Here is an 18563-nt window from a genome sequence, read left to right on the forward strand (position 1 = left end):
CTTCCAAACAGTCGCGTTCTCCCTCTCCACCTGTCCGTTCCCCCGGGGGTTGTAGCTGGTCGTCCTGCTCGAGGCAACGCCCCTGGCGAGCAGGTACCGACGCAGCTCCTCGCTCATGAAGGAGGAGCCCCGGTCACTGTGGACGTAATTGGGATAACCAAACAGCATGAAGAGGTCGTGCAACGCTTTGATGACGGTGGCGGAGGTCGTGTCGGGGCAGGGAATGGCGAAGGGGAACCGCGAGTACTCGTCGATGACGTTGAGGAAGTACGTGTTGCGGTTGTGGGTGGGGAGGGGCCCTTTGAAGTCAATGCTGAGACGTTCAAAGGGGCGGGTGGCCTTGATTAGGTGCGCCTTGTCTGGCTTGTAGAATTGCGGCTTGCACTCCGCACAGACTTGGCAGTCCCTAGTCATGGCCTTGACCTCCTCGACTGAGAAGGGTAGGTTGTGGCCCTTGATGTAGTGGTAGAGCCGCCTGACGCCCGGGTGACAGAGGTCATTATGTAGTGCCCGCAGCCGGTCATCCTGTGCGTTGGCACAAGTACTACGGGACAGGGCATCAGGAGGATCATTGAGCTTACCTGGCCGGTATAAGATAGTATAATTGTAGGTGGAGAGTTCGATCCTCCACCGTAATATCTTATCATTTTTGATTTTACCTCGTTGTTTGTTGTCGAACATGAACGCAACTGATCGTTGGTCAGTAACGAGGGTAAATGGTTTTCCGGCCAGGTAGTGCCTCCAGTGCCGGACGGCTTCCACTATGGCTTGTGCCTCCTTCTCAACAGAGGAGTGGCTGATCTCGGGGCCTTGGAGTGTGCGGGAAAAAAAAGGCGATGGGCCTGCCCGCCTGGTTGAGGGTGGCACCCAGGGCAAAGTCGGAGGCATCGCTCTCGACTTGGAATGGTGCAGACTCGTCTACCGCATGCATGGCGGCTCTGGCGATAGTAGTTTTTAGGAGGTGGAAGGCCTGGCAGGCCTCGGGCTGGAGGGGGAATGAGGGGGAACGGAGGAGGGGTCGGGCCTTGTCAGCGTACTCGGGCACCCACTGGGCATAGTAGGCAAAGAGTCCGAGGCATCGCCTCAGTTCTTTGGGGCAGGTGGGAATGGGGAGTTCGAGAAGGGGGCGCAGACGGTCGGGATCGGGGCCGAGGACACCGTTCTCCACCACGTAGCCGAGTATGGCGAGGCGGGTGGTGCCGAAAACACATTTTGCCTCGTTGTACGTGAGGTTGAGGCGTTTGGCAGTTTGGAGGAATTTCGTGAGGTTGACGTCATGGTCCTGCTGGTTGTGGCCGCAGATGGTGACGTTGTCCAGATACGGGAAGGTAGCCCGCAGTCTGTTCTGGTCCACCATTTGGTCCATCTGCCGTTGGAAGACCGAGACTCCATTGGTGACGCCAAAGGGTACCCTAAGGAAGTGGTAGAGGCGGCCGTCCGCCTCGAAGGCCGTGAAGTTACGGTCCTCCGGGCGGATAGGGAGCTGGTGGTAGGCGGATTTCAAGTCTATGGTGGAGAACACCCGGTACTGTGCAATCTGGTTGACCATGTCAGATATGCGGGGGAGGGGATACGCATCAAGCAGCGTGTACCGGTTGATGGTCTGACTGTAGTCAATGACCATGCGGTGTTTCTCACCAGACTTGACTACCACCACTTGGGCTCGCCAGGGGCTGGCGCTGGGAGCAATGATATTTTCCGAGAGAAGGCGCTTAATCTCCGCTCGAATGAATTGGCGGTCCCCGAAACTGTAACGCCGACTTTTAGTAGCCACGGGCTTGCAGTCGGGGGTGAGATTAGCAAACAGTGAAGGGGGGGGGATCCTGAGCGTGGAGAGACTACAGGTGGGACCCGGGGGGGAATCAGGGAAGAACTGGGGGTTGGAGACCGAGAGGGGGGGGAGGGGGCCGTTAAAATGCAAGGTGAGGCTGCGCAGGTGGCATTGGAAGTCCAGGCCGAGGAGCGCGGGGGCGCAGAGGTGAGGGAGGACCATGAATTTGAAATCCTGGAACACCGCGCCGTTCACTGAGAGGGTGACGACGCAGTAGCCCGAAACCTCGGCCGACTGGGAGTTGGAGGCCATGAAAATATGCCTGCGCGTGGGTAGTACCTTGAGGGAGCAGTGGCGCACGGTGTCCGGGTGGAGGAAGCTCTCCGTGCTGCCGCTGTCGAAGAGGCAGGTGACAGTGAAACAGTTTACCTGAACCTCCATGGTGGATCTGGCGAGCTGATGCGGTCGGTCCTGGTCGAGGACGATGGATGCGATGGTGGAGCTGTTGGAGAAGGGTTCCGGATCCGAGGAGCGGCCTGTGGGAGAAGGTGGCGGCGCCCAGGCGTCGTAGGCTGCTGCTGGAGGCCAGGTTGCTGTTGGTGGCTGCATCTCCTTTGTTTGCAGCATTTCGGTCCAGTGCGCAGGACCGGAAGTGACGATCGGCGGTGGACCGGAAGTGACGCAATTCGGTGACGGAAGGGACCCGGAAGCGACGATCGGCGACGGACCGGAAGTGACGATCGGCAACGGACCGGAAGTGAAGAGCGGCGAACCGAAAGTGACGATCGGCGAACCGGAAGTGACGATCGGCGAACCGGGAGTGAAGTGAGCCGGGCCGGGGATGATCAAAGATGGCGGCGCCCTTGCATCGCACATGTTGAGCAGCGAGCCGGGAACGGAGGACGGCGGCACCCCGGAGTAGCAGACCGCGGCGTTGGACCCCGAGGCAGCAGTGGAGCGGCAGACGTTTGCAAAGTGGCCTTTCTTGCCACAGGCTGAACAGGTAACATCTCTAGCAGGGCAGCGTTTCCTGGGGTGTTTTGCCTGGCCACAAAAATAACACTGGGGCCCAGGCATTAGTTTTACTGCTGGTGTGGCTGGGTGGGCCCTGACTTGCAGGGGTTGTTGCTGGGAGGTAGCGGCCACGTAGGGAGCGTGGACAGGAGCAAAGGAAGTTTGTGCAGGCGTGTAGGACGCATTATTGTCGTAGGCTGCCTGTTGGGCCTCTGCCATAGTGACTGCCGTGTCCAGAGTCAGGGTAGTTTGTGTCAGAAGGAGTTGGCGAATCGGGACGGAAGCAATGCCAGCTACAAAGGCATCAAGCGCCAGGGCCTCAGTGTTCTGCTCAGCGGAGACTGCTGGCGCGTTGCAGGTGAGCGCGAGGGCACGGAGGTCCCGAACAAACACGGATAGGGGTTCACCCGGCTGCTGGTGCCGGGAGGCAAGGCGGTGGCGGGCGTAAATAGAATTAACAGTTCGTGCATACCGGCTTTTGAGCTTCACGATGGCATCGGCGTAGGTCGTTGTTCCCGTGATGAGGTCGAAAAGCCCGTAGTCGAGCCGTGAGCACAGGAGGTTGAGTCGGTCGGCGTCCGTTTTGGCGAAGGCGGAGGATGCTTCCAGGTAGGCCTCGAAACACCGGAGCCAGCAGTTGAAAAGGTGATCTGCGCGTGGAGCGTGGGGGTCGAGCGAGAGCTTGTCGGGTTTCAGAGCAGCCTCCATTATAACTGTAGTATATTAAATTGATGCGCTAAGCGTCAAGAACCACAAAGACATGTGAGACTTTAACTCAGGCTTTAATATACTACAAGGGAGGCTTACCCGACACAGACGACCCCAGAAAGAATGGGGGCTGTCCCAGAAGAGGTTCTTATACTGACTCCCGGGGGAGTGGCTAAGGCGGAGCTCTCCGTGGCCAGGTCGGGTTACCTACCAGTGACCGAACCTCTGCAGAGTTACAGTACAATACACAGTATTACAGGGCCACGTTACGCACAACTATTATATACTATGTACAATGGTAGGGAGGTACAGTGGTGTATCACCACATGTACCATTAATTCACTGCAAGACGATGAGAGTGAGTGAACATAGGCTTTATTAACCAAGAACTTTCCTGCCTGTGTCTGCTGTACAAATGAGCGGCGCCCCCAGGCGGCCAGTCTATATACCGTCTGAGGGGGGGTGGAGCCAGAGGCGGAGCCCACCAGGTTCCAGTACAATACCTGTAAGGAGATCACATTACCATTGAGCCACAGTGCTACACAGACAGCTTATACTATGGTGAATACATTCACCACATTCACCTCCTGTTAAAAAAATGAAGTCCAGCGGGGGTGAAGTGGGATCATCATATGTTCAGTCTGTCTGGAGGCTGGATTGGTCTTTTGGACCTCCTCAGCTCTGTCGGTGCGGCGGGTACGGGCGTTGCAGTTGATGACTCCGAGAGCGTGTTGTCTGGAGCTTGTGTGTCGGCGACGGTTGAGGGGTGGGGGTAGGCAGGGGGGTGGTGGATGGCGGCAGGCGGGTGGTGGATGGCGGCAGTGTAGGCCCGGGACAGTACAGGAGCCCCGGGGGGGCGTAAAGGATTCGGGGGGTGTCGATAGGTGACGGTGGAGGGAGGGGGGCGCATTGGCCTGAGAAACAGCAGGTGCCAGGTCACGGATGGAGACCGCATCTTGACGTCCATCTTGGTGCGCGACATAGGTATATTGGGGGTTGGCATGCAGCAGCTGGACCCTCTCGACCAGGAGGTCGGTCTTATGGCTCCTCGTATGCTTCTGGAGAAGGACAGGTCCCGGAGTCGTCAGCCAGGATGGAAGCGAGACCCCGGAGATGGACTTCCTAGGGAAGACAAACAAACTGTCGTGAGGGGTCTCGTTCGTGGCTGTGCAGAGGAGCGATCTAATGGAGTGGAGCACATCGGGGAGGACCTCCTGCCAGCGGGGAATCTGGACACTTCTCGACCGAAGGGCAAGAAGGACGGCCTTCCATACCGTCGCGTTCTCCCTCTCCACTTGCCCGTTTCCCTGCGGGTTGTAGTTCATAGTCCTGCTCAAGGCAATCCCCTTACTGAGCAGGTACTGACGCAGCTCATTGCTCATGAAAGAGCTGCCCCAGTCACTGTGGACATGTGCAGAGAAACAGAACAGGGTGAAGATGTTGTGCAGTGCTTTTATAACCGTGGCCGAGGTCATGTCGGGGCAGGGGACAGCGAAGGGGAAGCGGGAGTACTCATCAATGACGGTCAGGAAGTATACGTTCCGGTTGGTGGAAGGGAGGGGTCCTTTCAAATCGATACTGAGGTGCTCAAAGGGTCGGGAGGCCTTTACCAGGTGGGCCTTGTCTGGCCGGTAGAAGTGCGGTTTGCACTCTGCGCAGACTTGGCAGTCCCTGGTCATGGCCCTGACCTCCTCGGTGGAGTAGGGCAGGTTGCGGGCCTTAATAAAGTGGATGATCCGGGTGACCCCGGGTGACAGAGATCATTGTGGTTGGCCCGAAGTCGGTCATCTTGCGCGCTGGCGCACGTGCCGCGGGACAGGGCATCTGAGGGCTCATTGACCTCAGGACGATACTTGATATCGTAAGTATAGGTGGAGAGCTCGATCCTCCACCTCAAGATTTGTCGTTTTTTATTTTGCCCCGTTGTACATTGTCGAACATGAAGGCTACCGACTGTTGGTCGGTGACGAGGGCGAACCTCCTACCGGATAGGTAGCGCCTCCAGTGCCGCACAGCTGCCACAATGGCTTGTGCTTCCTTCTCGACAGCAGAATGTCGAATCTCGGAGGCGTGGAGGGTTCTAGAAAGGAAGGCTACTGGCCTGCCTGCTTGATTGAGGGTGGCGGCCAGGGCGACGTCTGACGCATCGCTCTCTACCTGTCAAGGAATGGACTCGTCCACCGCGTGCATCGCGGCTTTGGCAATATCTGCCTTGATGCGGCTGAAGGCCGAGCGGGCCTCAGCCGGCAGGGGAAATATCGTGGCTTTGATAAGTGGGCGGGCTTTGTCCGCATAGTTGGGGACCCACTGGGCGTAATAGGAGAATAGCCACAGACAGCGTTTGAGGGCCTTGAGGCTGTGGGGAAAGGGAAGTTCTATGAGGGGGTGCATGCGGTCGGGGTTGGGCCCCAGAACCCCGTTTTCGACGACATAGCCGAGGATGGCTTGCCGGGTAGTGCGGAAAACGCACTTCTCTTTGTTATATATGAGGTTGAGGGATTGGGCAGCCTGGAGGAACCTCTGGAGGTTGGCGTCGTGGTCCTGCTGATCATGGCCGCAGATGGTAACATTGTCCAATACGGGTATGTAGCCCGCAACCCATACTGGTCCATCATTCGGTCCATCATTCTCTGAAAAACCGAGACCCCGTTAGTGACGCCGAAAGAGACCCTGAGGAGGTGGAAGAGTCAGCCGACTGCTTCAAAAATAGTGTAGTGGCGATCTTCCGGGCGGATCGGGAGCTGATGGTAGACAGACTTCAGACCTACTGTGGAGAACACCCGGTACTGTGCGATCTGGTTGGCCATCCCCGCTATGTGGGGGAGGGGGTATGCATCAAGTTGCGTGAAATGGTTAATGGTCTAGCTGTAGTCCACAACCATCCGATTCTTTTGCCCAGTCCTGACGACCACCACTTGTGCTCTCCAGGGGCTGTTGCTGGCCTCGATGACCCCCCTCCCTCAAGAGTCGCTGGACCTCCGACTTGATAAAAATCATGTCCTGTGAACTGTACCGCCTGCTCCTGGTGGCAACGGGCTTACAGCCGGGGGTGCAGTTCCCAAAGAGCGAAGGGGGGGGCCTTAAGGGTCGCGAGGCTGCATACAGTGAGGGGGGGTAGGGGACCGCCGAACTTCAGCGTCAGGCTTCGGTGACTGCATTGGAAGTCGAGTCCTAGCAGTACGGGTGCCAGAGGTGAGGGAGGACATACAGTTTAAATTGGCCGTACTCAGCGCCCTGTATCGCGAGGTTCGCGACACAGTACCCCCGGATCTGTACCGAATGGGATCCGGAGGTGAGGGAGATTGTCTGGGATGCTAGGTAGATGTGGAGGGAGCAGCGCCTTACCATGTTGGGGTGGACGAAGCTCTCTGTGCTCCCGGAATTGAAAAGACAGGGGATCTCATGCCCATTGACCCGGACGGCCATCATCGAATTCTCAGATGCTTTGGCCGCGACTGGTCGAGGGTTACTGCGCCGAGCTGCGGGTAGTCTGCGTGGTCTGAGGTATCGAGGTCACAAGATGGCGGCCCCCATCGGTCGCACGTGTTGGCTGTGTTGAAGATGGCGGCCAATATGGCCGCCCCCACGGGTCGCACGTGTCGGACTGAGTTAAAGATGGCGCCCCCCACGAGCTGCACAAGGCGGGTGACGTATCTGAAGGGGGCGGTACCGGCAGGCACGCAGCCACCTTGTGGGATCTGTGGGCCTGTGAGTCCGTGGATCGGGCCTGGTGAGATTTCGACTTCGGGGCTTTTGAACGGGCCAGACAGACTCTGGCAAAATGTCCCTTTTTGCTGCAGTCGCTGCATGTCGCGGGCTGGGCAACGTTGCCGTGGGTGTTGGCCCTGCCCGCAGAAGTAGCACGATGGTCCCCCGGGCTGTACGGGCAGCCATGCGGCACAGGTCTGAGACATAGTCGGGTCTGGTGATGGCCGTGTCTGTGGTGCCCATGAGGGGTTTGCTGGGACTGCTGGGAACACGCTGAGGCTCTGGTAGGCCACCTCCAACGAGGTGGCTAGTTTTACCGTGTCCTGTAGGTCAGTGGCCCCGTTTTCCAGCAGTTGCTGCCGGATGTAGACCGGACCCCAGCCACGTAGGTGTCCCGGATCATCAGTTTCATGTGCTCATCGGCCGTCACGTCCTTGCAGTTGCAGTTGCGGGCGAGTAGCTTCAGGTTCTCTAGGTACTCGTCCAGTGATTTCCTGGCCCGTTCGCGGCAGGTAATGAGGAGGTGCCGTGTGAACACTTCGTCCACGGGCTTCACGAACTGTCTCTTTAGGATCGTGACCGCCGCTTCGTACGTGGCTGCGTCCTGAATCATACCCGATATTTGGTGGCTCACCCGGCCGTGAAGGATGCGCAGCTTGAGGTCATCGGAGAGAGGCGCTTCGAAGGAGTCGAGGTCGGCCTCAAAACAGCGGAGCCAGTGGGAGAAAATTACCTTAGATTCTGCTGCTTGTGCGTCGAGTTCCAGTTTATCAGGCTTTAGAACGGCTTCCAAAGTGATGTCTTTGGTTAATAAATTGATGTACTATTAATTCACTGCAAGATGATGAGAGTGAGTGAACATTGCCTGCCTGTGTCTGCTGTACAAATGAGCGCCGCCCCCAGGCGGTCGGTCTATATACTGTCTGAGAGGGGCGGAGCCAGAGGTGGAGCCCACCAGGTTCCAGTACAATACCTGTAAGGAGATCACATTACCATTGGGCCACAGTGCTACACAGACAGCTTATACTATGGTGAATACATTCACCACATTCACCACATCCCCATTGTACCTGTGTCCGGTCTTTGAAAGTGATATCCTATTAGTCCCATTTGGAAGATCTGATTAAATAGTTTATACTACAGGTAGAACACCACAAATCTGCCAAGCTCAGCAATAATTCCCTGCCGCATTTCGGAATTTGTGGGTTTTCAGGAGAAAAACATCGAAACACCTTGGGCGGGATTCTCCCGCAACTGGCCGTTTGGCCTGACGCCGGCACCAAGAGCGGCGCGAACCACTCCGGCGTCGGGCCGACCGGAAGGTGTGTAATCCTCCGCACTTCCGGGGGCTAGGCCGGCGGTGGAGGGGTTGGCGCCGTGCCAACTGGCGGCGAAGGGCCGGCGCAAGTTGGCGCATGTGCAGGGCCACCGGCGTGTTTACGCGCATGCGCAGGGGGGTTCTTCTCTGCACCGGTCATGGCGGAGCACTGCAGAGGCCAGCGCGGAAGGAAAGAGCGCCCCCACGACACAGGCCCGACCGCAGATCGGTGAGCCCTGATCGGGGGCCAGGCCACCGTGGATATTCAGTGGATAGGGGGACACAGGAAAGACACCTCATATAATTACAAAAGACGTCAGATAATGGTCATATTGCCGCTGATATTAATTCACTTCTCACGTATTGGATTTGATGACTCTTTCATGCCTTGCCAGCAGGATATCCCTTGAAGTGCAGCCTCAGTGGAGAGAATCTCCCTGAAGCCAAATGAAATGGCAAAGAGCGGAATGTTTCTCGCCGCTGCAGGCCCCCTGCTAAACACCCCACTAAACGTGTGACGTTTAGCGGACATTAACTGAAATCCACTGAATCGTGCCCATATGATTTTTATTCATGCAAATTGCACAGTACTCTTTAATAACTCTCTTTGAGCTGGCTTGGGCCAACTGCAAGAAAGCAAACTGTGTCCATGAGACTTAATTCTGGAAATCAAATGCGATGTTTGAATTTAAGCTTGCGACATCAAAACTCAATGCCTTGTACTGTAGCAAGGATGGGTATATGTCCACATCCCGAGGACAATAGCTAGTCAAAAATTCCACGTCACTGGTTTCCGCAAGAGTCCTTTGTTCTTCTTGTGTGAGTTCAACCGATTCTGCCACACCTACACTGGGTTGGATTCGGCGGGGGGGGGGAGGCGGCGGCAGCGGCGCTGGGGGTGTCAGACACTGCCAGTTTTCGGGTAATTGGATTTTAGGTACTCTTACCTGTGTTTTCTTTTCCTAACCAGACTTTAACTGTAATGAATCACTTGGCATGGAATCAGGCAAGATTCGCCCAGATCAAATTTTGAGCTCCAGCAATTATAATTTCAACTGGTCCCCGGAAAGATCAAGACTAAATCATCCAGAAAATGCATGGACACCATCGACTGACTCCAGCAAGCAATGGATACAGGTAAACATAGTGATGAGATTTAATTTTGCTCAGACTGCCATTGGTGAATTGCACTCATTGTCCGTATTGTCGTATAAGAAGGCTTGTGGCTGCAAAGAACTTTCAGCTTTCCACTATAGAGTGAAATGTGTTTCTTCAATCTGAACATCAAACAATTCATCTGAGCTGGTCATTTCCTTCCGTCGCAGTCACGAAACCGGGGCCAATGGAACATTTCAGATACAGTTTCCATTTCAGTAGACCTACTGATAGAATGCAATCTGTTTCCACACTGTTACCAGATCCATGTTCTTTCTTTTTTTATCTGTTTAACTGGGTAAAATCTATGTTCATTGCGTTGAGTAAGGTCAGTGCTGGGACAAGGGCACCCCAAAGTCTGCATCAAGAAAATGTGATGTGAGAAAATTATTTCTCACACACTGAGTGATTCGGGTCGACAATGTGCAGCCTGGAAGTGCGGTGGAGGCAGGTTCAAGAGGAGTTTGGATGATTATTTGGATAGAAGCAATGTGCAGGGGTACGGGGAAAAGGCAGGGGAATGACACTAAGTCATGGTTCTCGTTTGAAGCCCAATGCAGACACAATGGGCCGAATGGCGTCCTTCTGCACCGTTACAATTCTTGATTCTGTGAAGCATGCCTAGATCAGGTACTGGTGGCAAAATCAAAATATTTCAGATGCTGGAAATCTGAAATAAAAACAGAAAATATCGGAAATACTCAGCAGGTCAGGCAACATCTGTGGAGAGAGAAACAGAGAAACATGTCAGGTCTGTGACCTCTCATCAGAACACACATCGGGGATCATTTTGACTTCTTTATTCTTTCATGGGATTTGGCTGTCACGGGCATGACCATTATTTGTTGCCAATCCCCAATTTTCCCTTGAACTGAGAGGTTTTGCTCGGTCATTTTAGAGGGCAGTTAAGAGTCAACCATATTGTTATGTGTCTGGAATCACATGTCGGCCAGACCAAGTGTAGACAGGCAGATTTCCTTCCCAATAGGACATCAATGAACTAGGTGGGTTTTTACAACAATCAATGATAAATAGATGGTCACCATTACTGAGGCTAGCTTAATAGTTCTGACTTATTAATTGAATTTAAATTCCACCAGCTGCCATGGTGGGATTTGAACCCATGCCCACGGACATTACCGCTACACCAGCACCACCCCATGACTTTGTGGAGGCGACATCGAATCAGCAGCCCATTTTACACATTCCCCAAACTCTTTGGTTCCATTGACGTCAGTACTTTCATTTTACCATTTAATAAAGAGAAAGGTTTTAAATCTTATGAAATTACTACGTTTCCAAAAAATGGGAAAACCGATGTAGTCTGCACAGATTTTAAAAATCACCATCGTCCCTGGCAAATCGTCGAATACTTTGAAGAGGCAACTGACATGGTCAAAGGCTAATGCATTGAATATAGCGTCCATGGGCTAAACAAAAACTTTGGACAAAAGATTATTGGGGGGGATTAAAGGTGTGGAATTAGCAGGGTGACAGCAAGTGGGGGTAAAACTTGGTTGGAAGTGAGAATTTAGCAAGACGTAGGCCTTTTACAGGATCAGCGGTTAAGACAAAAATGCCTACATTCAAAATCGGATGGGAAAGGTGGATGTGCCATTAATGGATCAGTAGATGAAAAGATACGAGAACAGGTTGGATAAATATAAATCGGATTATTGGTTGGTATAAAGGATTTACAGACACAAACTGTTGGGCCACTGTGCTACCTGGGGGGGCACGGTAGCACAGTGGTTAGCACAGTTGTTCCATAGCTCCAGGGCCCCAGGTTCGATTCCCGGCTTGGGTCACTGCCTGTGTGGAGCCTGTATGTTCTCCCTGTGTGTGCGTGGGTTTCTCCGGGTGCTCCGGTTTCCTCCCACAGTCCAAAGATGTGCAGGTTAGGTGGAGTGGCGCTGCCCTTAATGTCCAAAAAGTTCAGGGGGAGTTACTGGGTTACGGGGATGGGGTGGAGGCTTAAGTAGGGAGCTCTTTCCAAGGGCCGGTGCAGACTCGATGGGCTGAATAGCGTCCTGCTGCACTGTAAATTCTATGAAATCATGTGTCCATGTTGTATAGTGCAAAAGTATGGTGCTGATAGAATAACACTGATTTGAAAAGGGGGCTTTGGCTGTACATTGATACAGAGTGAGGAAGGCAATGGTGTTTTTGGTAAGCTAGTTTTGGGTGACACATTAAAGTGAACGGCAGCCGTAATGAGATTGAGGCGTGAGGTAGAAATTAACAAGTTTTATTGCTGGGATATGAGTTTGATTATACATATATGACAAGCCACAGTTAGAGGCTGTAAAACTAATAGTTTTTTTGAAATAAATTGTGCAGTGAAGAGTAATCCAAAACATGACAGAAGATAACATGATATCTTTCTGCCTTTGGTAAAGTAGAGATATTTATTTCCACTGGGAACTTTCAGTCTGAAAATTCTTAAATTTGACGGAGAAGAGCAAATATGTGACTGAGAAATTTCCTGGCGCCAGTATCACAGTACAGCAAGGGTAGATTTCCATATTCTTCTAATCGTCTGCCATAACTATGAAGCATAACCATGAAAGCTGTAGAAAAATGGCGGGAACACTGTCAATGTCATATTCCCAGGGTTTCTCCACCCTCTGTGCTGAGGTTACGTTAGTCAGTTGGGAGAATCCCCCCCAGAAAATTCAACCCAAAATGTTTGAGCACAATGAGCACGGTAGCACTGTGGCTTCACAGCGCCAGGGACCCAGGTTCGATTCGATTGGGTAACTGTCTGTGCGGAGTCTGCACGTTCTCCCTGTCTCTGCGTGGCTTTCCTCCGGGTGCTCCGGTTTCCTCCCACTAGTCCTGAAAGATGCGCTGTTAGGTAATTTGGACATTCTGAATTCTCCCTCTGTGTACCCGAACAGGCGCCAGAATGTGGTGACCAGGGGCTTTTCACAGTATCTTCATTGCAATGTAAACCTACTTATGACAATAAAGATTATCATTATTATATGCTGTAGACATGTCTACTGGTAATAAGACCATAAAACCATATGGCAGAGGAGCAGAATTAGGCCTCTCGGCCCATCAAGTCTGCTCTGCTATTCAATAATGGCTGATGTTTTTCTCGTCCCCATTTTCCTGCCTTTTCCCAATAACCCCTGATCACCTTATTAATCAAGAACCTATCTAACTCTGTCTTAAAGACACTCTGTGATTTGGTCTCCACAGCCTTCTGCGGCAAAGAGTTCCACAGATTCACCACCCTCTGGCTCCAGAAATTGCTCCTCTGTTTTAAAGGATCGTCCCTTTAGTCTGAGATTGTGTCCTCTGCTTCTAGTTTTTCCTATAAGTGGAAACATCCTCTCCACGTCCACTCTATCCAGGCCATGCAGTATCCTGTAAGTTTCAATAAGATCCCCCCCCTCATCCTTATGAACTCAAATAATGCCATCACATTCATGATTATAGCCTGGCCTCAGTTGCACTGTAAGATTTTTAAAAAAGATTTGGATCAATTCGCAATTTATTTTGTCCCCATGAATTCACTTTTGTGTTCACTATGACAACACACCAGGGCTGGCTTAGCTCAGTTGGCTGGACAGCTGTTTCGTTATGCAGAGTGAGGCCAATCGTGAGTTCAATTCCCGCACTGGCTGAAGTTATTCATAAAGGCCTTCATCATAGAATTTACAGTGCAGAAGGAGGCCATTCTGCCCATCGAGTCTGTACTGGCCCTTAGAAAAAGCACCCTACTTAAGCCCATACCTCCACCCTGTCCCAGTAACCCCACCCAACCTTATTTTTTGTACACAAAGGGCAATTTAGCATGGCCAATCCATCTAACCTGCACATCTTTGAATTGTGCGAGGAAACCAGAGCACCCGGAGGAAACCCATGCAGACACAGGGAGAACGTGCAGACTCCACACAGACAGTGACCCAAGCGGGAATCGAACCTGGGACCCTGGAGCTGTGAAGGAACAGTGCTAACCACTGTGCTACAGTGCCGCCCCTTGTGCTACCGTGCCGCCCCGCCTTCTCAACCTTGCCCCTTGCCTGAGGTGTGGTGACCCTCGGGTTAAATCACCACCAGTCAGCTCTCCCCCTCATAGGGGAAAGCAGCCTATGGTCATCTGGAACTATGGCGACTTACAGCAGTGAGGGTTTTGTGGGGGGCTGTTGCCAACTGATTTTAAAATTCAGCCTCGTCTGAATCTTCCCACTGGAGTGCACAGCAGCCCGTTAAGTCACTTTGCAACTGCTTTGGTCTTAGAAACAGCACAATTATCAGAAATATTCTCTCTCTGTGGATAGATAGGCCATTGTTTTAAACGGTGCCAATTAATTTCACAGAGAAATATGGATGTATTTTTATTTATAAATATCCCAAAGATTAAAGATTCATAATAGCTGTAATGGCAGTCAGGCCTAATCCCCAGAACAAATCAATTGTCAGGGTAAGAGACCCCACATCTGTTTTTAGTCTCAGGTCTAATTCTGCTTTTTGTATTGACTTTATAATTTAAAACACCATTATCATTAATCCTTTACTGGAGGCCCAAAGAAAGGTAAACATGAAATTCATTAGCGAATTATTCTATATTGATTTTGATTTTAGGCCATTTTTGACATGCCAGAGGATTAGCATTTCTTTACAATCAGTCATTTATTCGGTGTTTTGCAAAACTGACTTTTTACTTTGTTACGTCCTTTTCCATTACTAATATGTTCAAGGCAGCAGCTGTGGAGCTGCGTTCATCCATCTGCACCATTTCCTTTATTTAAAGGGGTATCATCTTTGTGAAAAGCTGTTTGACAACTCTTTTTAAAATTTGTTCAGAAACACACAGGTAATCAGAGAATGGTCACAGCTCAGAAGGAGGCCATTGAATTTGTCGCATCTAGTGGCACTCCCTCAGCCTGTCCCCATAAACCTGCATTTTTAATACTTATCCAATACACTTTTGAAAGCCAGAATTGAATCTGCCCTCATAATCCTCTCAGAGACGGCATTCCAGATCCTATCCATAGAGTCATAAGTTTTACAGCACTGAAAGAGGCCCTTCGGCCCACCATGTCTGTGCTGGCCATCAAGTACCTACCTATTCGAATCCCATTTTCCAGCACTTGGTCCGTAGCCTTGTATGCAATGGCATTTCAAATGCCCATCTAAATACTTCTTAAATGTTGTGAGGGTTCCCGCCTCTACCATCCTTTCAGACAAAGAGTTCCAGATTCCCACCACCCTCTGGGTGAAAAGGTTTCCCCTCAAATCCCATAAGATCATAAGACATAGGAGCAGAATTAGGCCACTCGGCCCATCAAGTCTGCTCCGCCATTCAATCATGGCTGATATTTTCTCATCCCCATTCTCCTGCCTTCTCAACATAACCCCTGATCCCCTTATTGATCAAGAACCTATCTATCTCTGTCTTAAAGACACTCAGTGATTTGGCCTCCACGGCCTTCTGCGGCAAAGTGTTCCACAGATTCACCACCCTCTGGCTGAAGAAATTCCTCCTCATCTCAGTTTTAAAGGATCGTCCCTTTAATCTAAGATGGTGTCTTCTGGTTCTATTTTTTCCCACAAGTGGAAACATCCTCTCCACGCCCACTCTATCCAGGCCTCGCAGTATCCTGTAAGTTTCAATAAGATCCCCCCTCATCCTTCTAAACGCCAACGAGTACAGATCCAGAGTCCTCAACCGTTCCTCATACGACAAGTTCTTCATTCCAGGGATCATTCTTGTGAACCTCCTCTGGACCCTTTCCAAGGCAGGCACATCCTTCCTTAGATACGGGGCCCAAAACTGCTCACAATACTCCAAATGGGGTCTGACCAGAGCCTGATACAGCCTCAGAACTACATCCCTGGTCTCTTATTCTAGCCCTAACATTGCATTTGCCTTCCTAACTGCTAACTGAACCTGCACGTTAACCTTAAGAGAATCGTGAACAAGGACCCCCAAGTCCCTTTGTGCTTCTGATTTCCAAAGCGTTTCCCCCCCTCTATCTATGTCCCTCATAATTTTGTACACCTCAATCAGGTCCCCCCTCAACCTTCTCTGCTCCAAGGAAAACAACCCCAGCCGAACCAGCCTCTCTTCATAGCTGAAACACTCCAAGCCAGGCAGCAACCTGGTGAATCCCCTCTGTACTCTTTCTAGTATGACCACATCCTTCTTATACTGTAGTGACCAGACTGCTTGCTGCATTACAAAAATGTCGCCTTTGATTCTTTTGCCAATCACCTTAAGGTTGTCAATCCCTCTGCCGATAGGAACAGTTTCTCTCCATCTACTCTGCCGAGATTGCTCATGATTTTGATTGCCTCTATCAAATCTCCTCTCGATCTCGCCGAAGGAGAACAACACCAATCTATCCTCATAATTGAAGCCCCTCATTCCTGGAAGTGTTCTCGTAAATCTTTTCTGTACCCTCTCCAAAACCTTCACAACCTTTCTTAAAGTGTGGTGCCCAGAATTGGACAAAATACTCCAGTTGAGGTCAAACTAGTGTTTTATAAATGTTTATCTTTGGGTCTTCCTTGTATTTGTACCCTATGAAGCCCAGGATCCCCTATACTGTTTAAAAAAAAATAATAATTTTTCCTAAATTTCCCCAATTCATTTTTTCCAATTCAGGGGCAATTTAGTGTGGCCAATCCATCTACCCTGCACGTCTTTGAGTTGTGGGAGCGAAACCCACCCAAACATGGTTACAATGGGAATTTCCACCACCAACAAGGGCCACGGACCAGACAATCCAGACCATTTTTTTAGAAATGCATTGAATATTGTGCAGTCAAATAAATTACAGGTTGGATTCTCCGCCCCGCGACGCTGTCAAAGCGACTGCATTTACATCCATTTAGTGGGTCTGGCCCAGATTCTCCGGGCCCTTGCAGTTTTCGGATCCTCCGGGCTGGGAATCACGTGACACGGGGGTCACAACGGGTATCACCAAACTAATAACAGATGTGGTGGTTCCCACGTGAGCCAAGGGGATAACTCCTTAAGTTACCCCCAAAGCCCACCTGAGGGACCCCCCCCCAACCCCCCGAGAATCCCTAAATCTCCCTGGGGGAACGTAAATCAGTAGCAATTCTCCTCCGACAGGTAGTCTCCCAAATGGAGAATCTTGCCCATAGAGTATTGATGCTGGATGAGAATGCTGATTGAACATTGGTGAGAGGGAATATGCCCTATTACTCTGATAATGGTGTCAATGCAGTTATGAGATCATCTTTGAAGGGATCTAGACCAAGGAATTTAAAATCTTCCAAATTATTTTTGAATTTAATTACCTACCCGGAACAGGCATATTTTTTCGTTTTGGCCATAATGTGGTGTTGGTTTTACATTTTATCAGGATCCTTCATTTAACATTCTAACTAAAGTGACTTTCATTGGCATCGTATTGGAAGGTTGAGTGGGACAGGCCCTGCACCAATTCCATTTTGAGTAAACTAATTTAGAGAGGCCCCTAATTAACATACAGAAGGGGCCTAACACCCACTTTTGCTGGCTGTCCGAAATGCCTGCAAAGCTACCTACACCAAAATGGCGATGCCTATAATTCAGTGCTGATAAAGTACGAAACCCTGAAATTGGGTCTTTTTTGCTTTTTTGCATGCCCAGAAGTGGGCACACCACCTACCCAAACATACATAAAGCCTTTTGGGCTGGATTCTCCACAGCCCCATGCCGAAATCGTGTTTGGCGCAGGAGAGGAGAATCAACATTTACACAAGAATCGGGGCCAGCGCTGCTCCTGCGATTCTCCGGTACCCAAATTATGTGGCGCGGCTGGGGGGTCATTGCCAGAGACCCTCCCAGCGATACTCCAGTCCCGACCAGCCGAATTCCCGATGGCGTGGTTCTAACCATGTAAGGCCTGTCAAGACTCACACGCGTTGGCTGCGGACTCAATCCGCGGCTGTCCTGGTGGGGGAACGGGGGGATCAAGCACCAGGGGGGACCTTTATGGGCGGCCGGGGCAGCAACCTGGCGGGTCAGATGGAGCGGAGCAAATAGGTGGGACCTTGTTTGTTGGTCCAGGTCTGCCGGCTGAGTCCGCCATGCGCATGCCCGGACTAGGAACCGAACGTGCAGGGTCCCGTATCTGCAGCCAAAGGTCCCTGAAGCACTCCGGATCCCTGCCAGCCCCCTGCAGGTAGGTGAATAGCTGAATATTGTTTTAAGGGAAGCCTGGAGTAGAACGCCAGCGTTTTTACGCCGGCGTGGGGACATAGCCCCATTTTTGGAGAATCCACCTCAAGAAGTAGACCATTACAAATCTATTTGCGGTCATGTGTAATGCTCTTCGGACTGGAATTTCACAGAAAAACGTCTTCAGACATCAATGGCAGGCATTTATGATAAATGAAAGATAAAGACTAATGTTAAGAGTTTGATATACGATACCTTCTATATCGAGGCAGCACAAAAGGAATGTCAGATCTTTAAGCATGGAGGATGAGCTAAGCCATGTGCAGGAATTTGATACAGCTGGAAAGCGTTCCGAGAGCAGGAAGCTGGAATCTTAAGGAAATCCCACGTTGTTATGTTCTGACATCAGATGAATCTTATTTCCTAGAACAATGGAAGTTTAGAAGAAGTAGAATTTCCTAGTCACCCCTTTTCCTCTACACAGCTACATCACATTGCAACATTTCATTGTTCGCAAGCAGTTTAATCCCACGTCTCTTCTGATGGGTGTTTTAATTCTTTAAGGACCGCTTTTAGTGAGTCAGACACCTTCTCATTTTCTTTTTCTCCCTCTTGGGGTCACTAAACAGGGTTGGGATTTTCTGGAGGAGCAGAAATCCCTGCCCACAGTCAACGGACCGCTCAATGGTCCATCAAATTTTCTGTCCCGCCTGCGACGATTCCTGCAGTGGACAGGACTG

General features: G+C 51.2%; 1 protein-coding gene across 3 annotated transcripts in view; it reads left to right on the plus strand.

Moving 5' to 3' along the window:
- Nucleotides 1-18563, plus strand: part of nrp1a (neuropilin 1a) — a 314669-nt gene that overhangs the window by 154657 nt on the left and 141449 nt on the right. For all 3 annotated transcript variants that reach the window (XM_072508335.1, XM_072508337.1, XM_072508336.1), the window contains exon 7: nt 9490-9656. In XM_072508335.1, the coding sequence (XP_072364436.1) occupies nt 9490-9656 (167 nt within the window). The remainder of the gene's footprint in view (nt 1-9489; nt 9657-18563) is intronic.

This window comes from Scyliorhinus torazame, chromosome 6 (assembly GCF_047496885.1).
Source record: "Scyliorhinus torazame isolate Kashiwa2021f chromosome 6, sScyTor2.1, whole genome shotgun sequence".
NCBI lineage: Eukaryota > Metazoa > Chordata > Chondrichthyes > Carcharhiniformes > Scyliorhinidae > Scyliorhinus > Scyliorhinus torazame.